The following is a 16,834-nucleotide window of genomic DNA, read 5'->3' as shown; positions in this document are numbered from 1 at the left end:
TGCAAAAACTTGTCTAAATTCATTTGACCCTGAGACATAAATTTCTCCTCTGTATGGGTAAACTGGAGATGTGTGGTGTTTCCATATGCCGGGTCTCCAACACCCTGTCTACATAGCAACTCCACACAGGAAATAGCAGAGAAAGGTTGCTGTGTATTAACCTGAGCCGCGTTCCAACTCCCCCCCCCCAACCCTACTGAGTGTTGCTTGTGAACAAACAGAGGTTCTATTCATGGGGACTAGGCCGCAGCCCTAGCTGGGAGATGCTTCGATGGTCATTTTATATTCAAAACACTCCAAAACATCCAATCTCTTCGAGGCTTGATAAAAAAGCATGAACTTGTTCAGCCAATGCTTTCAAGGCACCGAGACAGCATCTCAAGACGTAGTAGAAGGGGATCACAAGTGATGGAAGGGTTTGTTTGGACAGAAAATAAATTCTGTGAAGGGGAAGGAGTTAAGTTAAGTCCTACCGGGAATACCATCTGGGAGCAGGCTTGGGTTGAACGTCGTCACACAGTCAAAGGAGCAGATACCGACTACTAACTTTAAGAATTCAGGGGACAAGATAGACATCATGAATCTCTTGCTTTCGCTGTTGGTATTCAGTACTTTGGTGTGCACTGGCTGGGCCCAACAATCTCACGGGAAATCTAGGTTAGACCTTCATCAGGAGGTCCCAAAGACAAGCAAACTTAATCTTGTGGATAAGAGATCTTCACCAATCAAGAAGGTTCCTGAGCAGAGCACCACCAGGAGCAGGAACGGAGACGCAGCAGCAACAATGGGCAGTCCACTAGTCGCAGGTAAGGTCTATCTATGTGTCCCTATCTCTATCTATCTGCATGGAATAAAGGCCACAGTTTTCTTCACTTGAGACAGTTGTTGGAGAGTTGCAATTTCTATCCATCTATTCCTCCATCTAATAAGAAGTAGACAGAACATCAAAGAACAAATACGGTTATAAAAACTGTACGCTGGATATTATTATGGATTTGAATTTTATGTATACAATTTTGTTAATTGGCTAATTAATGTATTCTGTGTTTGATTTATATATACACTTCACATGAGCACTTTGCTTGAGAAGATTCCCTTCTATAACCTTAGTATCTACAGATAGCGGGGGGCACTCATTGATAATAACCTTAGTTTCTACAGATAGCGGGGGGCACTCATTGATAATAACCTTAGTATCTACAGATAGCGGGGGGCACTCATTGATAATAACCTTAGTATCTACAGATAGCGGGGGGCACTCATTGATAATAACCTTAGTTTCTACAGATAGCGGGGGGCACTCATCATTGATAATAACCTTAGAATCTACAGATAGCAGGGGGCACTCATCGATAATAACCTTAGTTTCTACAGATAGCGGGGGGCACTCATCGATAATAACCTTAGTTTCTACAGATAGTGGGGGGCACTCAGCGATAATAACCTTAGTATCTACAGATAGCGGGGGGCACTCATCGATAATAACCTTAGTTTCTACAGATAGCGGGGGGCACTCATCATCGATAATAACCTTAGTATCTACAGATAGCGGGGGGCACTCATCATCGATAATAACCTTAGTATCTACAGATAGTGGGGGGCACTCAGCGATAATAACCTTAGTATCTACAGATAGTGGGGGGCACTCATCATCGATAATAACCTTAGTATCTACAGATAGTGGGGGGCACTCATCATCGATAATAACCTTAGTTTCTACAGATAGCGGGGGGCACTCATCGATAATAACCTTAGTATCTACAGATAGTGGGGGGCACTCATCAGCGATAATAACCTTAGTATCTACAGATAGTGGGGGGCACTCATCATCGATAATAACCTTAGTATCTACAGATAGCGGGGGGCACTCATCGATAATAACATTAGTATCTACAGATAGTGGGGGGCACTCATCATCGATAATAACCTTAGTATCTACAGATAGCGGGGGGCACTCATCATCGATAATAACCTTAGTATCTACAGATAGTGGGGGGCACTCATCATCTATGATAACCTTAGTATCTACAGATAGCGGGGGGCACTCATCATCGATAATAACCTTAGTATCTACAGATAGCGGGGGGCACTCATCAGCGATAATAACCTTAGTATCTACAGATAGTGGGGGGCACTCATCATCGATAATAACCTTAGTTTCTACAGATAGCGGGGGGCACTCATCTATAATAACCTTAGTTTCTACAGATAGCGGGGGGCACTCATCGATAATAACCTTAGTTTCTACAAATAGCGGGGGGCACTCATCGATAATAACCTTAGTTTCTACAGATAGCAGGGGCAATCATCGATAATAACCATAGTATCTACAGATAGCGGGGGGCACTCATCGATAATAACCTTAGTTTCTACAGATAGCGGGGGCAATCATCGATAATAACCTTAGTATCTACAGATAGTGGGGGCACTCAGCGATAATAACCTTAGTATCTACAGATAGTGGTGGGCACTCATCTTCGATAATAACCATAGTTTCTACAGATAGCGGGGGCACTCATCGATAATAACCTTAGTATCTACAGATAGTGGGGGCAATCATCGATAATAACCATAGTATCTACAGATAGCGGGGGGCACTCAGCGATAATAACCTTAATTTCTACAGATAGCGGGGGCACTCATCGATAATAACCTTAGTATCTACAGATAGTGGGGGCAATCATCGATAATAACCATAGTATCTACAGATAGCAGGGGGCACTCAGCGATAATAACCTTAGTCTCTACAGATAGCGGGGGGCACTCATCGATAATAACCTTATAATCTACAGATAGTGGGGGCACTCATAAATAATAACCTTAGTATCTGCAGATAGTGGGGGGCACTCATCAATAATGACCTTAGTATCTACAGATAGTGGGGGCCACTCATCCACCCACCACTAGGGGCAGTAGTTGTTCATCTGAAGGTTACGGGTCGTTTACATTTCATTAACCATCACTGTTATGTGATAACATGTTTGTTTTGTGACTCCATTGACAATCATCAGATGTGATCATCATGTTGTTGTTCAGCCATTAATGTATAGATATTATAAAAGTGTTTCCTATCACAGGTGCTGCCACACAGTTATAAGATACAAGATGGGAGCTCAGCCTCCATGACTATTCTTATTAACCCTCAGAATCTTAGAAGACTATATAGTGAAGGATAATCACACTCCCCCCTCCACCAGGCAGAGATGGTACAGTCTCTAGCTGCCCTTGTGCTATGCTGAGGCATCATGGGATTAATAACAGACAGCATGGAGATAGAAAAATCAACATCTAAACCTAAAAAGTCTAACTAGTCAAAATCATGAAAATGAATGTTTCTTATATACACTACAAGCAGATAAGGATTATGGGGATGGAGGGGGATGGTTTTGTGGTTGTATCGCTTCCTCAAATCTTCATAGGAATTCCAATATCTTTAGTATTTAGATGTTGTACTGTCCAAGGAAAGTGTTAATAGTTACAAGTAATACAGTAATACATTGCTATTTCTTCATCTACCTCCCTGCTATTATAATATTGTCTTCAGATACTTGGCGATACTAAGCCAAGGAGTTGGCACAACCCAACGCCCCCCCATCTCCAGATCCTCCATTCCTCGGATTATATATGATCCCATCCTAATAACTTTACTCATCTGATGAGCCGAGATCATATCCAATAAATGGAAGGAGTGCGACATGTATAATCATATAGATCGACGTTCCCCTGGCTAATGTAAAATGCTAATATGTAGAGGGGGGACAATATAAGTGTCACCTCTGCGCCAGCACTGCTATATATATGGAGAAGTTGATGTTTGATAGGTGACATTTTTATTGCTATGGGAGCAGCAGGAAGAGGTGGCAGAAATGTAATGTCATTAATTCAGGGGGGAGATGAGAAGGTGGGGGTGTGATGTCTGCTACATAGGAATATAATGTATAGTAATCAGGTTATACCTACATCTAGCAACTTGCAAAAGCGCCTATAACGTGATATTGGACTGAGCTTCAGCATCGGCCAGGTAAGATAAATAACTAAATAAATGATAATGTAAAACACAAGAATCAGGCTTTGTCATTTACTTACCCATCCTGTTGATGCGGCCGATCCGGAATGTCCGATGAGGATTCGGAGCTGCTGCGATCATTAAGATCGTGCGTCCAATTTCCTGCATGTGTCGCTTCCCCTCACAGGTCCGCCGGAGTTCACCTTCTTCTTCCCGAGTGCTGATCTTGCGACACAATTTGATTTTTAAATAACACAGTTTGCCTGAATCAGTGGGGTTGTCCGACAGCCACGCCCCCCATTTGTGTCGTATGAAAGCCACAATCTAATCGCGTGCGCCAAAAACCCGGGGAAATTCAGCGCAAAATGGAAAAATTCGGCAAACCCGACGGACGGACCCTTAGTAAATGTGCCCCATTATGACATATCCACCCTTTAACCTGTAATTCGGTCAGTGGGCAGAACCCTCTGATCTACTTTTACCAGCCTGGTGGAAGACAACATCTTGGTGCATGTTACCACCACCCATTTAAGAAGGGATAGGACCAACCTGAAATAGGACCCCTCTCTACACCAGCTCCATAGAAGTCCATAAGTTGTCTTTATGGATATATAACCTTTATTCATATAGATTTATCAATAAAAGATCCGCCCCCACACAGATTGTCCCACATAGTGGTGGGGTGCAAGTCAACCTAGACCGGCTGTTAACATCAATGTTGGGGAACCAGGTCGGAGTAGTAGCCCTTGCTACAACTCTGGGCCCAGTAATCCTCATACTCCTTTTGGTCTTGATCCATCCTCCTGCTTCCCTGAAATCTCTAGCAGGGGATTGGGCCAGGCAGGCTCAAAACATTGCTTGGCTTGTGGCTCCTAAACGCCAATTGGGTAAGGTAATGTAGACAAGCATGATCCAAAGGGGGTAAAAATATAAAGATTTCTGGTCCTCAGAACCTATTTGTAGACCCATAGCCTCTACATAGCCCCCGCCCCCCTGGACTATGTGTGTCTCCATATGTATCCTCTATATGCCACCACATATAGAATTAATCTATGACAGTCCATTCTCCAGTAGAACATGCCATGTATTTTTCTTTCTTGGGCAAGATTTTGGTCATCTTTGAAAGATAGCAGGTGTCAGTGGCGTCAAGATGCCACCATTTAGGTCCCAACTCCATTATCACTAAATATAGAATTTGGGGCCTACTGAGTCCTGTAACAGGTGAAATTATGACATGTAAATTTAGCAATGTCTGTCCTTTATGGTCCTCACCTTAATTGTTATGGGTTGGGTTTTCGATTGTCAGGAAAAGGCCAATGCTTGGTGAATGGGATGATCATGTACAATGGAGCGGCTTGGTCTCCTCAGCGATGCACCATATGTGTATGTGACCAAGGACGGAAAGTGTGCGAACCACTTGACTGTGAAGAAGATATCACTTGTCCTTCTGGAAAATTACATAAACCTCCGGGTGAATGCTGTCCAGTCTGTGTGAAGACAGGTAAGGTACCATCGGTAGAAATAAATTTATAGTTTGACATGTTTACCAGTTTTCCAGTCTTAATTCATGTGAAGACCTCAAACTTTTTGCCTTCTCCCCCAACCCATACCCTGTAAAAGGGCAGCATTACCTGCTTACTGCTCCCACCTTATGTGCATGGCAGCTCGTCCTACCTTTTGCCGAGATCATGGGCAATCAAGCCAATCAAATACGCCCCTGACCTTAGGCGAGGACCTTCTGAATATATGTTCTTGCCTCAATTTGCCCTTAGCAAACGGTAACCCCCTTGAGACTATCAAAACCTGTGATGCCTTTAGGATGTTCCTCTTCTCCCAACAGAGTCATTGGGAACTGATTTACTATCTACAATCTATACAAACAAGAAACACAACTAGGTGGTCTCCTAGATGTAATCCCGAAAGATTGGCCTCCTGCACAAAACCCTGAACCAGATGTATAATGACCATAGAACCTTATGGTGGTCTATGGATTAGTTTAGGAGGACCAAGGGGATCGCCATTGCCCTTGAAACAATTGCAAATATTATGTTCTTGTTAAAGTTGTCCAGTTGTCAGGACTGAGACCGGCTTCTATTTCTAGCCTTACAGTAGACCTCTGATTGGCGTTTGCCAGTCCATTCAGTGGATGCTTAGTCCATTAAGTTGGTTAATTCTGGTAATGACTGCGCCTCTATTGTTGTAGTAGCCATTGTAACTTAATATATCACACGTATCTTTACAATCTAGATGTTGTACCTTGCAGAAACCACACAAGTTCCACTTGACTCAGCAGCTGCGCTCAACCAAACAACAGCGCAAAAAAACAAGGAAGCAAAAAACAACACAAAGCATATGAAGGTCAAAGGGGAAACTGCAAGGACAACATCCAGACCTGCCCTAGGACTCAACACAACAGCTAATATCAACACTAAGACCATAAAACCAACAAAGAAAACACCAGCCGTAAACAGAACATTTGGTGTTACCAGGAGGAAACCTCCAGTAAAGAAGGAAATAAATCATAGAAAACAAGAAACCAATATTCAGAAGAAAGGAGCGACCCTTACTAAGCCAAAAAAAGAGGGGATCGGGGAGAAGAATTCAGATGTTGAAGGTTTGAAGACCACTCAGAAAGGTTAGCTATGAACACCAGCGATGGCCAATGGTTGGATTATTTCTTTGGTGGTGGTCTTGTAGTTCTCCAGCTATGCAGCTCCTAGCATGTGATGTCAGGGCATGTGGTAGTAGTTGGGAAGTCACACTTTGAGGGCCATAATATTACTGACTGAGCAGTGGTTAACCCATCAATACACATTTTCAGCAGAGGGTGGCCCAGATTAGTCTAAGGGGTTTCCAGAATGGGAATCAGCTGCAATATCAGATACACCCTTGAGTGGTGCTTTTTCATAATGGACCTGTGAAAATGATTAATATTTAGAGATGAGCGAACATGCTCGTCCGAGCTTGATGCTCGGTCGAGCATTAGGGTACTCGAAACTGCTCGTTACTCGACGAATACTTCGCCCGCTCGAGAAAATGGCAGCTCCCGCCGTTTTGCTTTTTGGCGGCCAGAAACAGAGCCAATCACAAGCCAGGAGACTCTGCACTCCACCCAGCATGACGTGGTACCCTTACACGTCGATAGCAGTGGTTGGCTGGCCAGATCAGGTGACCCTGGGATAGACTAGCCGCTGGCCGCGCTGCTCGGATCATTCTGTCTCTGGATGCCGCTAGGGAGAGAGCTGCTGCTGGTCAGGGAAAGCGTTAGGGTGTTCTATTAGCTTACTGTTAGGCAGGAGTGATTCTCAAAGAACCCAACAGCCCTTCTTAGGGCTACAATAACGTTCTACTTTTTTTATTTTAATTTGCATCTATTACCATTTTGTGAGGAATTAGCAGGGGGACTTGCTACCGTTGTGTTTAGCTCTTAGTGGCACACATATCCATAGCAAAGACCGAAGTGGGAAAATTCAGTAGGGGTTGGATTTCTATTAGGCACTAACTCAGTGTCATCTCATCTGGCATAGTAGTGTGCTTCCTTTGATACTTGGCTAGAAAATAGCCATAGGAGAATACAAACAGCTTCTTGAAGCCTACAGTAGCGTTCTATATATTTGATTTCTGGTTGATCTGCTGGTGGCTGTAGTTTCTGCAGTGCATGTACTTGCCAATTCTGAGCAATTTGTAGTGAGACTTGCGACCGCTGTGTTCTGCGCTTAGTGGCGCACATATCCATAGCAAAGGCCGAAGTGGGAAAATTCAGTAGGGGTTGGATTTCTATTAGGCAATAACTCAGTGTCATCTCATCTGGCATAGTAGTGTGCTTCCTTTGATACTTGGCTAGAAAATAGCCATAGGAGAATACAAACAGCTTCTTGAAGCCTACAGTAGCGTTCTATATATTTGATTTCTGGTTGATCTGCTGGTGGCTGTAGTTTCTGCAGTGCATGTACTTGCCAATTCTGAGCAATTTGTAGTGAGACTTGCGACCGCTGTGTTCTGCGCTTAGTGGCGCACATATCCATAGCAAAGGCCGAAGTGGGAAAATTCAGTAGGGGTTGGATTTCTATTAGGCAATAACTCAGTGTCATCTCATCTGGCATAGTAGTGTGCTTCCTTTGATACTTGGCTAGAAAATAGCCATAGGAGAATACAAACAGCTTCTTGAAGCCTACAGTAGCGTTCTATATATTTGATTTCTGGTTGATCTGCTGGTGGCTGTAGTTTCTGCAGTGCATGTACTTGCCAATTCTGAGCAATTTGTAGTGAGACTTGCGACCGCTGTGTTCTGCGCTTAGTGGCGCACATATCCATAGCAAAGGCCGAAGTGGGAAAATTCAGTAGGGGTTGGATTTCTATTAGGCAATAACTCAGTGTCATCTCATCTGGCATAGTAGTGTGCTTCCTTTGATACTTGGCTAGAAAATAGCCATAGGAGAATACAAACAGCTTCTTGAAGCCTACAGTAGCGTTCTATATATTTGATTTCTGGTTGATCTGCTGGTGGCTGTAGTTTCTGCAGTGCATGTACTTGCCAATTCTGAGCAATTTGTAGTGAGACTTGCGACCGCTGTGTTCTGCGCTTAGTGGCGCACATATCCATAGCAAAGGCCGAAGTGGGAAAATTCAGTAGGGGTTGGATTTCTATTAGGCAATAACTCAGTGTCATCTCATCTGGCATAGTAGTGTGCTTCCTTTGATACTTGGCTAGAAAATAGCCATAGGAGAATACAAACAGCTTCTTGAAGCCTACAGTAGCGTTCTATATATTTGATTTCTGGTTGATCTGCTGGTGGCTGTAGTTTCTGCAGTGCATGTACTTGCCAATTCTGAGCAATTTGTAGTGAGACTTGCGACCGCTGTGTTCTGCGCTTAGTGGCGCACATATTCATAGCAAAGGCCGAAGTGGGAAAATTCAGTAGGGGTTGGATTTCTATTAGGCAATAACTCAGTGTCATCTCATCTGGCATAGTAGTGTGCTTCCTTTGATACTTGGCTAGAAAATAGCCATAGGAGAATACAAACAGCTTCTTGAAGCCTACAGTAGCGTTCTATATATTTGATTTCTGGTTGATCTGCTGGTGGCTGTAGTTTCTGCAGTGCATGTACTTGCCAATTCTGAGCAATTTGTAGTGAGACTTGCGACCGCTGTGTTCTGCGCTTAGTGGCGCACATATCCATAGCAAAGGCCGAAGTGGCAAAATTCAGTAGGGGTTGGATTTCTATTAGGCACTAACTCAGTGTCATCTCATCTGGCATAGTAGTGTGCTTCCTTTGATACTTGGCTAGAAAATAGCCATAGCAATAGGATAGGATTGTTTGGTTTTAAAAACTCAAAAAAAAACAAAAAACACAAAAAAAAAAACACAAAAAAACACAAAAAAAACAAAAAGAAGTAAAAAAAAAAAAAAAGTTATAACTCTCATTTTAAAAATGTTTAACCCGAGGGCTAGGGGTAGAGGACGAGGGCGGGGACGTGGGCGTCCAACTACTGCAGGGGTCAGAGGCCGTGGTCCTGGGCGGGGTGAGACACCACCTGCTGATGAGGGAGCAGGGGAACGCCGCAGAGCTACACTCCCTAGGTTCATGTCTGAAGTTACTGGGACTCGTGGTAGAGCACTGTTGAGGCCAGAACAGTGCGAACAGGTGATGTCGTGGATTGCTGACAATGCTTCGAGCAATTTGTCCACCACCAGTCAGTCTTCCACGCAGTCCACCCATGTCACCGAAATCCCCACTCCTCCAGCTCCTGCACCTCAGCCTCCTCCCCCCCAGTCTGCCCCCTCCCAGGAAAATTTGCCATTTGAACCGGCATACTCTGAGGAACTGTTTTCTGGACCCTTCCCACAGTCACAAACCACTTGTCCGGTTGCTGCTGAGCAATTTTCCGATGCCCAGGTTTTCCACCAGTCACAGTCTGTGGGTGATGATGACCTTCTTGACGTAGTGGAAGTGTGTAAAGAGGTGTCCGACGATGAGGAGACACGGTTGTCAGACAGTGGGGAAGTTGTTGTCAGGGCAGGAAGTCCGAGGGGGGAGCAGACTGAGGGATCGGAGGATGATGAGGTGACAGACCCAAGCTGGGTTGAGAGGCCGGGTGAACACAGTGCTTCTGAGACGGAGGAGAGTCCTCGACCTGAACAGGTTGGAAGAGGCAGTGGTGGGGCCAGACGGAGAGGCAGGGCCAGAGCTGGTGCATCAGCGCCACTGTCAACTAGTGAAGCTCCCGTGGTGAGGGCTCTTGCGGCGAGGGCTAGATCTTCAGAAGTGTGGAGGTTCTTTAAGGAAACACCGGATGACCGACGGACTGTGGTGTGCAACATTTGCCAAACCAGGCTCAGCAGGGGTTCCACCACTACTAGCTTAACTACCACCAGTATGCGCAGGCATATGAATGCTAAGCACCCCACTCAGTGGCAACAAGCCCGTTCACCTCCGGCCGTGCACACCACTGCTCCTTCCCCTGTGTCAGCTGCTAGTCAGCCCCCTGCCCAGGACCCTGGCACAAAAACCCCATCGTCGCCTCCACGATCCTCCACAGCATCCACCAGCGTTCAGCTCTCCATACCCCAGACGCTGGAGCGGAAACGCAAATATAGTGCAACCCACCCGCACGCCCAAGCCCTTAATGTGCACATCTCCAGATTGCTTAGCCTGGAGATGCTGCCCTATAGGCTAGTAGAGACCGAGGCCTTTCGCAACCTCATGGCGGCGGCCGCCCCTCGGTATTCGGTCCCCAGCCGCCACTACTTTTCCCGATGTGCCGTCCCAGCCCTGCACCAGCACGTGTCAGACAACATCATCCGTGCCCTGACCAACGCCGTTTCTGACAAGGTCCACCTGACCACGGACACGTGGACGAGTGCTGCCGGGCAGGGCCACTATATATCGCTGACGGCACATTGGGTTAACTTGGTGGAGGCTGGGACCGAGTCTGACCCTGGGGCTGCTCATATACTGCCGACGCCGAGGATTGCGGGGCCTACCTCGGTCCAGGTGTTTCAGGCCTACTATGCCTCCTCCTCCTCCCACCCCTCCTCCACCTCCTCCTCCGAACTACCATCCGTGGGCACGGCGCCATCAGTCGGTAGCTCTAGGCACAGCAGCAGTGCCGTCGCTAAGCGACAGCAGGCGGTGCTCAAACTGCTGAGCCTAGGCGACAAAAGGCACACCGCCCAAGAGCTATTACAGGGCATCACGGCGCAGACTGATCTGTGGCTGGCACCGCTGAACCTCAAGCCGGGAATGGTTGTGTGTGACAACGGCCGTAACCTGGTGGCGGCTCTGCAACTCGGCAGACTGACACATGTGCCATGCCTGGCCCATGTGTTAAATCTGATAGTGCAGCGTTTCCTCAAGACATACCCCAATCTGTCTGATTTGCTCACGAAGGTGCGCCGCATCTGTGCGCATTTCAGGAAGTCCAGCCCAGATGCTGCCACTCTCAGGGCAGCGCAGCGCCGCCTCCAACTGCCCGCTCACCGACTGTTGTGCGACGTGCCCACGAGGTGGAATTCAACACTGACCATGTTATCCAGAGTTTACCAGCAGCGCAGAGCGATTGTAGACTGCCAGATGTCAACTTCCACCAGAACTGGTAGTCAGGTCAGTCAGCTTCCTCAAGTCTACAATGAGGAGTGGACGTGGATGTCTGATATCTGTCAGGTGCTGAGTAACTTTGAGGAGTCAACACAGATGGTCAGTGGCGATGCCGCCATCATCAGCCTCACCATCCCGCTGCTTGGCCTGTTGAAAAACTCTCTGGTCAGCATGAAGTCGGAAGCTTTGCGCTCGTCACAAGAGACGGGGGAAGAATATTCCCTTGTTGATAGCCAAAGCACCCTGAGGTCTGTTTCTCAGCGCATATCGGAGGAGGTGGAGGTGGAGGAGGATGAGGAGGAAGAGGAGGAGAATGTTGGCGAGACACAAGAGGGGACCATTGTTGAGTCCTTCACTGTTCAGCGTGTATGGGCAGAAGAAGAGGAGTTGGAGGAGTTGGAGGAGGAGGAAATGGACAGTCAGGCCAGTGAGGGGAGTGAATTCTTACGCGTTGGTACTCTGGCGCATATGGCAGATTTCATGCTAGGCTGCCTATCCCGTGACCCTCGCGTTCAAAGAATTTATTCCAGCACCGATTACTGGGTGTTCACTCTCCTGGACCCACGGTACAAGCAAAATCTTTCCACTCTCATCCCTGCAGAGGAAAGGAGTGTGAGAATGCATGAATACCAGCAGGCCCTGGTGCACAAGCTGAAACAGTATTTCCCTTCTGACAGCGCTAGCGGCAGAGTGCGTAGTTCTGCGGGACAAGTAGCGAGGGAGAGTAGGCGAGCAGGCAGCTTGTCCAGCACTGGCAAGGGTACGCTTTACAAGGCTTTTGCCAGCTTTATGTCACCCCAGCAAGACACTGTCACCTGTCCCCAGTCTCGGCAGAGTAGGGCTGATCTTTACAGAAAGATGGTGAGGGAGTACGTAGCTGACCATACCATCGTCCTAAATGATCACACAGCTCCCTACAACTACTGGGTTTCAAAGCTGGACATGTGGCACGAACTGGCGCTGTACGCCTTGGAGGTTCTTGCCTGCCCTGCCGCTAGCGTCTTGTCCGAGCGGGTTTTCAGTGCAGCTGGTGGCATCATCACCGATAAGCGTACACGCCTGTCGACTGACAGCGCTGACAGGCTGACGCTTATTAAAATGAATAAAGGCTGGATTTCTCAGAATTTCCAATCTCCACCAGGTGAAGGAAGCTCAACCTGAATAATTGATCCACTCCTCCTCCTCCTCCTCATTTTCCTCCTTCTCCTCCTCTTTGTACAGTAAAGCAGAGGAAAATGGCTATTTTTTGACAGGGCCCACTGGCTCTTGCTATAGTACTTCATGCATTTAATTTTTCTGGAGGGCCACCTACCCGGTCCTCTGTTTGAAACAATTTTTGTGAGTGCCACATACAGGCACTCAATCTATTCCATTTTTCTGGAGGGCCACCTACCCGGTCCTCTGTTTTAAAAAATTTTTGGGACTGCCACATACAGGCACTCAATCTATTCCATTTTACTGGAGGGCCACCTACCTGCTCCTCTGGTTTGAAACATTTTTGGGACTGCCACATACAGGCACTCAATCTATTCCATTTTACTGCAGGGCCACCTACCTGCTCCTCTGGTTTGAACAATTTTTGGGACTGCCACATACAGGCACTCAATCTATTCCATTTTACTGGAGGGCCACCTACCTGCTCCTCTGGTTTGAAACATTTTTGGGACTGCCACATACAGGCACTCAATCTATTCCATTTTACTGCAGGGCCACCTACCTGCTCCTCTGGTTTGAACAATTTTTGGGACTGCCACATACAGGCACTCAATCTATTCCATTTTACTGGAGGGCCACCTACCTGCTCCTCTGGTTTGAAACATTTTTGGGACTGCCACATACAGGCACTCAATCTATTCCATTTTACTGCAGGGCCACCTACCTGCTCCTCTGGTTTGAAGAATTTTTGGGACTGCCACATACAGGCACTCAATCTATTCCATTTTACTGGAGGGCCACCTACCTGCTCCTCTGGTTTGAAGAATTTTTGGGACTGCCACATACAGGCACTCAATCTATTCCATTTTACTGGAGGGCCACCTACCTGCTCCTCTGGTTTGAAACATTTTTGGGACTGCCACATACAGGCACTCAATCTATTCCATTTTACTGGAGGGCCACCTACCTGCTCCTCTGGTTTGAAAAATGTTTGGGACTGCCACATACAGGCACTATCCAAATTAAATTGTCTCCATAGCAGCCTCCACACGTTGTCTCCATTGCTACCTCCAAAAGTCGTCCATATAGCTGCCTCCATACATCGTCCCTTTATCAAACGAGGTGTGTCAGGCAGAAATTTGGGTTGTTTTCATGGATTCCACATCAAAGTTGTTAACTTTGTCGCCACCCTGCTGTGTTATCCACAAAATATACTGGCAAACTTTTACCATTTAGGGATATTATTTCAGCGCTTCTTGCGCATCTGTTTACATTCCCCTCACCCGGCATATCCTAAACTTATAAGAACGCTACTACACTTGATCTTATACAAAAGGTTCTTAGAAGTGCTGTTTGGGGAGTAGCCTAGAGACAGGGGCTTGGATTGGCGAAAGCTCGCCTGGCAGCGGAGCGCCAGCTCCATGCGCATCATGCGCTTCTTGCGCATCTGTTTACATTCCCCTCACCCGCCATATCCCAAACTTATAAGAACGCTACTACACTTAACTTGGTGCAGGCTGGGACCGAGTCTGACCCTGGGGCTGCTCATATACTGGCGACGCAGAGAATTGCGGGGCCTACCTCGGTCCAGGTCTCAAAGGCCTACTATACCTCCTCCCACCCCTCCTCCACCTCCTCCTCCTCCGAATTACCATCCGTGGGCATGGCGCCATCAGTCGGTAGCTCTAGGCACAGCAGCAGTGCCGTCGCTAAGCGACAGCAGGCGGTGCTGAAACTGCTGAGCATAGGCGATAAAAGGCACACCGCCCAAGAGCTATTACAGGGCATTCCACATCAAAGTTGTTAACTTTGTCGCCACCCTGCTGTGTAATCCACAAAATATACTGGCAAACTTTTACCATTTAGGGATATTATTTCAGCGCTTCTTGCGCATCTGTTTACATTCCCCTCACCCGGCATATCCTAAACTTATAAGAACGCTACTACACTTGATCTTATACAAAAGGTTCTTAGAAGTGCTGTTTGGGGAGTAGCCTAGAAACAGGGGCTTGGATTGGCGAAAGCTCGCCTGGCTGCAGAGCGCCAGCTCCATCACAAGATCCAACTAACATAGTTGCAGCACCTTTAATCTACTACTAGTTCACTGCCTCCATAATAATAATAATCTTTATTTATATAGCGTCATCATATTCTGCAGCGCTTTACAAATCATAGGAAACAAATACAAATGTAATGTAACAGAGCACAACATTTGTATGGAACAACAGGAGTGAGGTCCCTGCTCGCCAGAGCTTACGGTTTATGAAGATGATGGGGTAACACGAGGTAAAAGAATATTTAATGGTCAAGCCATTCTTCTTAGGGAATAGAAAAAAATATAATAAATGGAATTGCTGTCGCTTGAAACACTCAGCCGTCATCTTATATACCAGGTCCAGGGTGAATGGGACTGCAGAGAAGTCTGGTGCCTGTTGGTTGCTGGATAACAGATGGGAGGACGACACAGGACGGGTTAGTAGAAGAGTTAAAACTTCATGCAGTTAATGAGTGTTATAGGCTTGCCTAAAGAAATGGGTTTTAAGAGCACGTTTGAAACTTTGGAGGTTAGGTATTAGTCTGATAGTCCGGGGCAGAGCATTCCATAGAATTGGTGCAGCTCTAGAGAAGTCTTGGAGACGCGAGTGGGAGGTCCGCACTAGGGTAGAGGTTAATCTAAGATCACTGGCGGATCTAAGAGCACGGGTTGGGCGATAGACTGAGATAAGAGAGGAGAGGTAGGGGGGTGCAGCATTATACAGAGCTTTATGGATAAGGGTTATTATTATTTTAAACTATTCGAAAGGAGACTGGCAGCAAGTGCAGCGACTGGCATGAACTGTAAGCATACATGGTCCCCTTATCAAACGAGCTGTGTCAGGCAGAATTTGGGGTTGTTTTCATGGCTTCCATGTTAACTTTGTCGCCACCCTGCTGTGTAATCCACAAAATATACTGGCAAACTTTTATCATGTAGCGATATTATTTGAGCGCTTCTTGCTCACCTCCTTTGGTTCCTCTCTGCCACCCATTGGTTTGAAGCCTGAGTCCATTTAGGGTATGTCGCCATGCCACTCTCTAGCCTGCCGCTGCTGCCGCTGCCTCTGCATGCCGTCCCCTATAGTGTCAGGGTCAATTATTGGATGTTTTAGATGCTATCTAGCTTCATTCTGTCACTCTGTCATGGCCATGCTGTTGCCCATAATTTTGGCATAATGGTGCGATTAGGCAGCCTCAGAGGCATCCATGCATGCTGCCCCTGCTGTTTCCTGTCCATTTCCGTGGTGTTTCCATCCTTTTCTGAGGTTCCCAGGTGTTTGGCCAAGCTTCCCTGTGCAGAGCCTTGGTCCCCTTGAAAAATGCTCGAGTCTCCCATTGACTTCAATGGGGTTCGTTATTCGAGACGAGCACTCGAGCATCGGGAAAAGTTCGTCTCGAATAACGAGTACCCGAGCATTTTAGTGTTCGCTCATCTCTATTAATATTCCATAATATTACAGAATTGTGCTATAGAGGTAGCTCCCGTTATGAAGGGCTTGTCCTGGTCACTTCTGAGTGGCTTATCTTCTGCAAAATCCATCATGATAAACCAGGGACACTCAACCATAGATCCGGGCACCGTGACTGTGGTAATCTTCTTATATTTATTATCTCTGGCTTTCTTCCTTCTATATGAACTTTTATTACTAGGTGAATACACCTGAAGGGCTCTAGTAGGTGTTCCCAGAGCCCCTCAATGCTGTAGCTTTACAATGAGCAGAGCAGGCCTTCCCCACACTTCCTACACAGGCCGAGGGAGGAGGGAGAGAGCTGGGGGAGGGTGAGACATGTCCTGCTCATTGTAACAGCCTGTAAATCTGTAGCACTAAGGGGCTCTGGTAACACTCCACAGAGCCCTTCATTTTAGAGGGAAGGAGGTCGTAGATAACAAATATAAGTAGATCACCACGGTACCTGAATCTATGAGTAAGTGTCCCTGGTTTATCATGTTGGATTTTGATGGTAGATTTCCTTTAAATGAAGATGATCCTATGCTACTATGATCCAAACCTAAAATAGGCTGAAGATACATGTCCT

The 16,834-nt window shown here is 46.6% G+C and overlaps 1 protein-coding gene across 1 annotated transcript in view; it reads left to right on the top strand.

Moving 5' to 3' along the window:
- Positions 1-248: 248 nt before the first annotated feature.
- LOC140077134 (extracellular matrix protein 2-like) overlaps positions 249-16,834 on the top strand; it is a 37,850-nt gene continuing 21,264 nt past the window's right edge. Inside the window, exons 1-3 of the mRNA XM_072124038.1 lie at positions 249-806; positions 5,313-5,507; positions 6,270-6,641. Coding sequence (XP_071980139.1) covers positions 578-806; positions 5,313-5,507; positions 6,270-6,641 — 796 coding nt within the window. The 5' untranslated portion in view covers positions 249-577. The remainder of the gene's footprint in view (positions 807-5,312; positions 5,508-6,269; positions 6,642-16,834) is intronic.

Source organism: Engystomops pustulosus, chromosome 9, assembly GCF_040894005.1.
Source record: "Engystomops pustulosus chromosome 9, aEngPut4.maternal, whole genome shotgun sequence".
Classification (NCBI taxonomy): Eukaryota; Metazoa; Chordata; class Amphibia; order Anura; family Leptodactylidae; genus Engystomops; species Engystomops pustulosus.
Note: the sequence above shows the minus strand (reverse complement) of the source record. Positions and strands in the feature narration are given on the sequence as shown.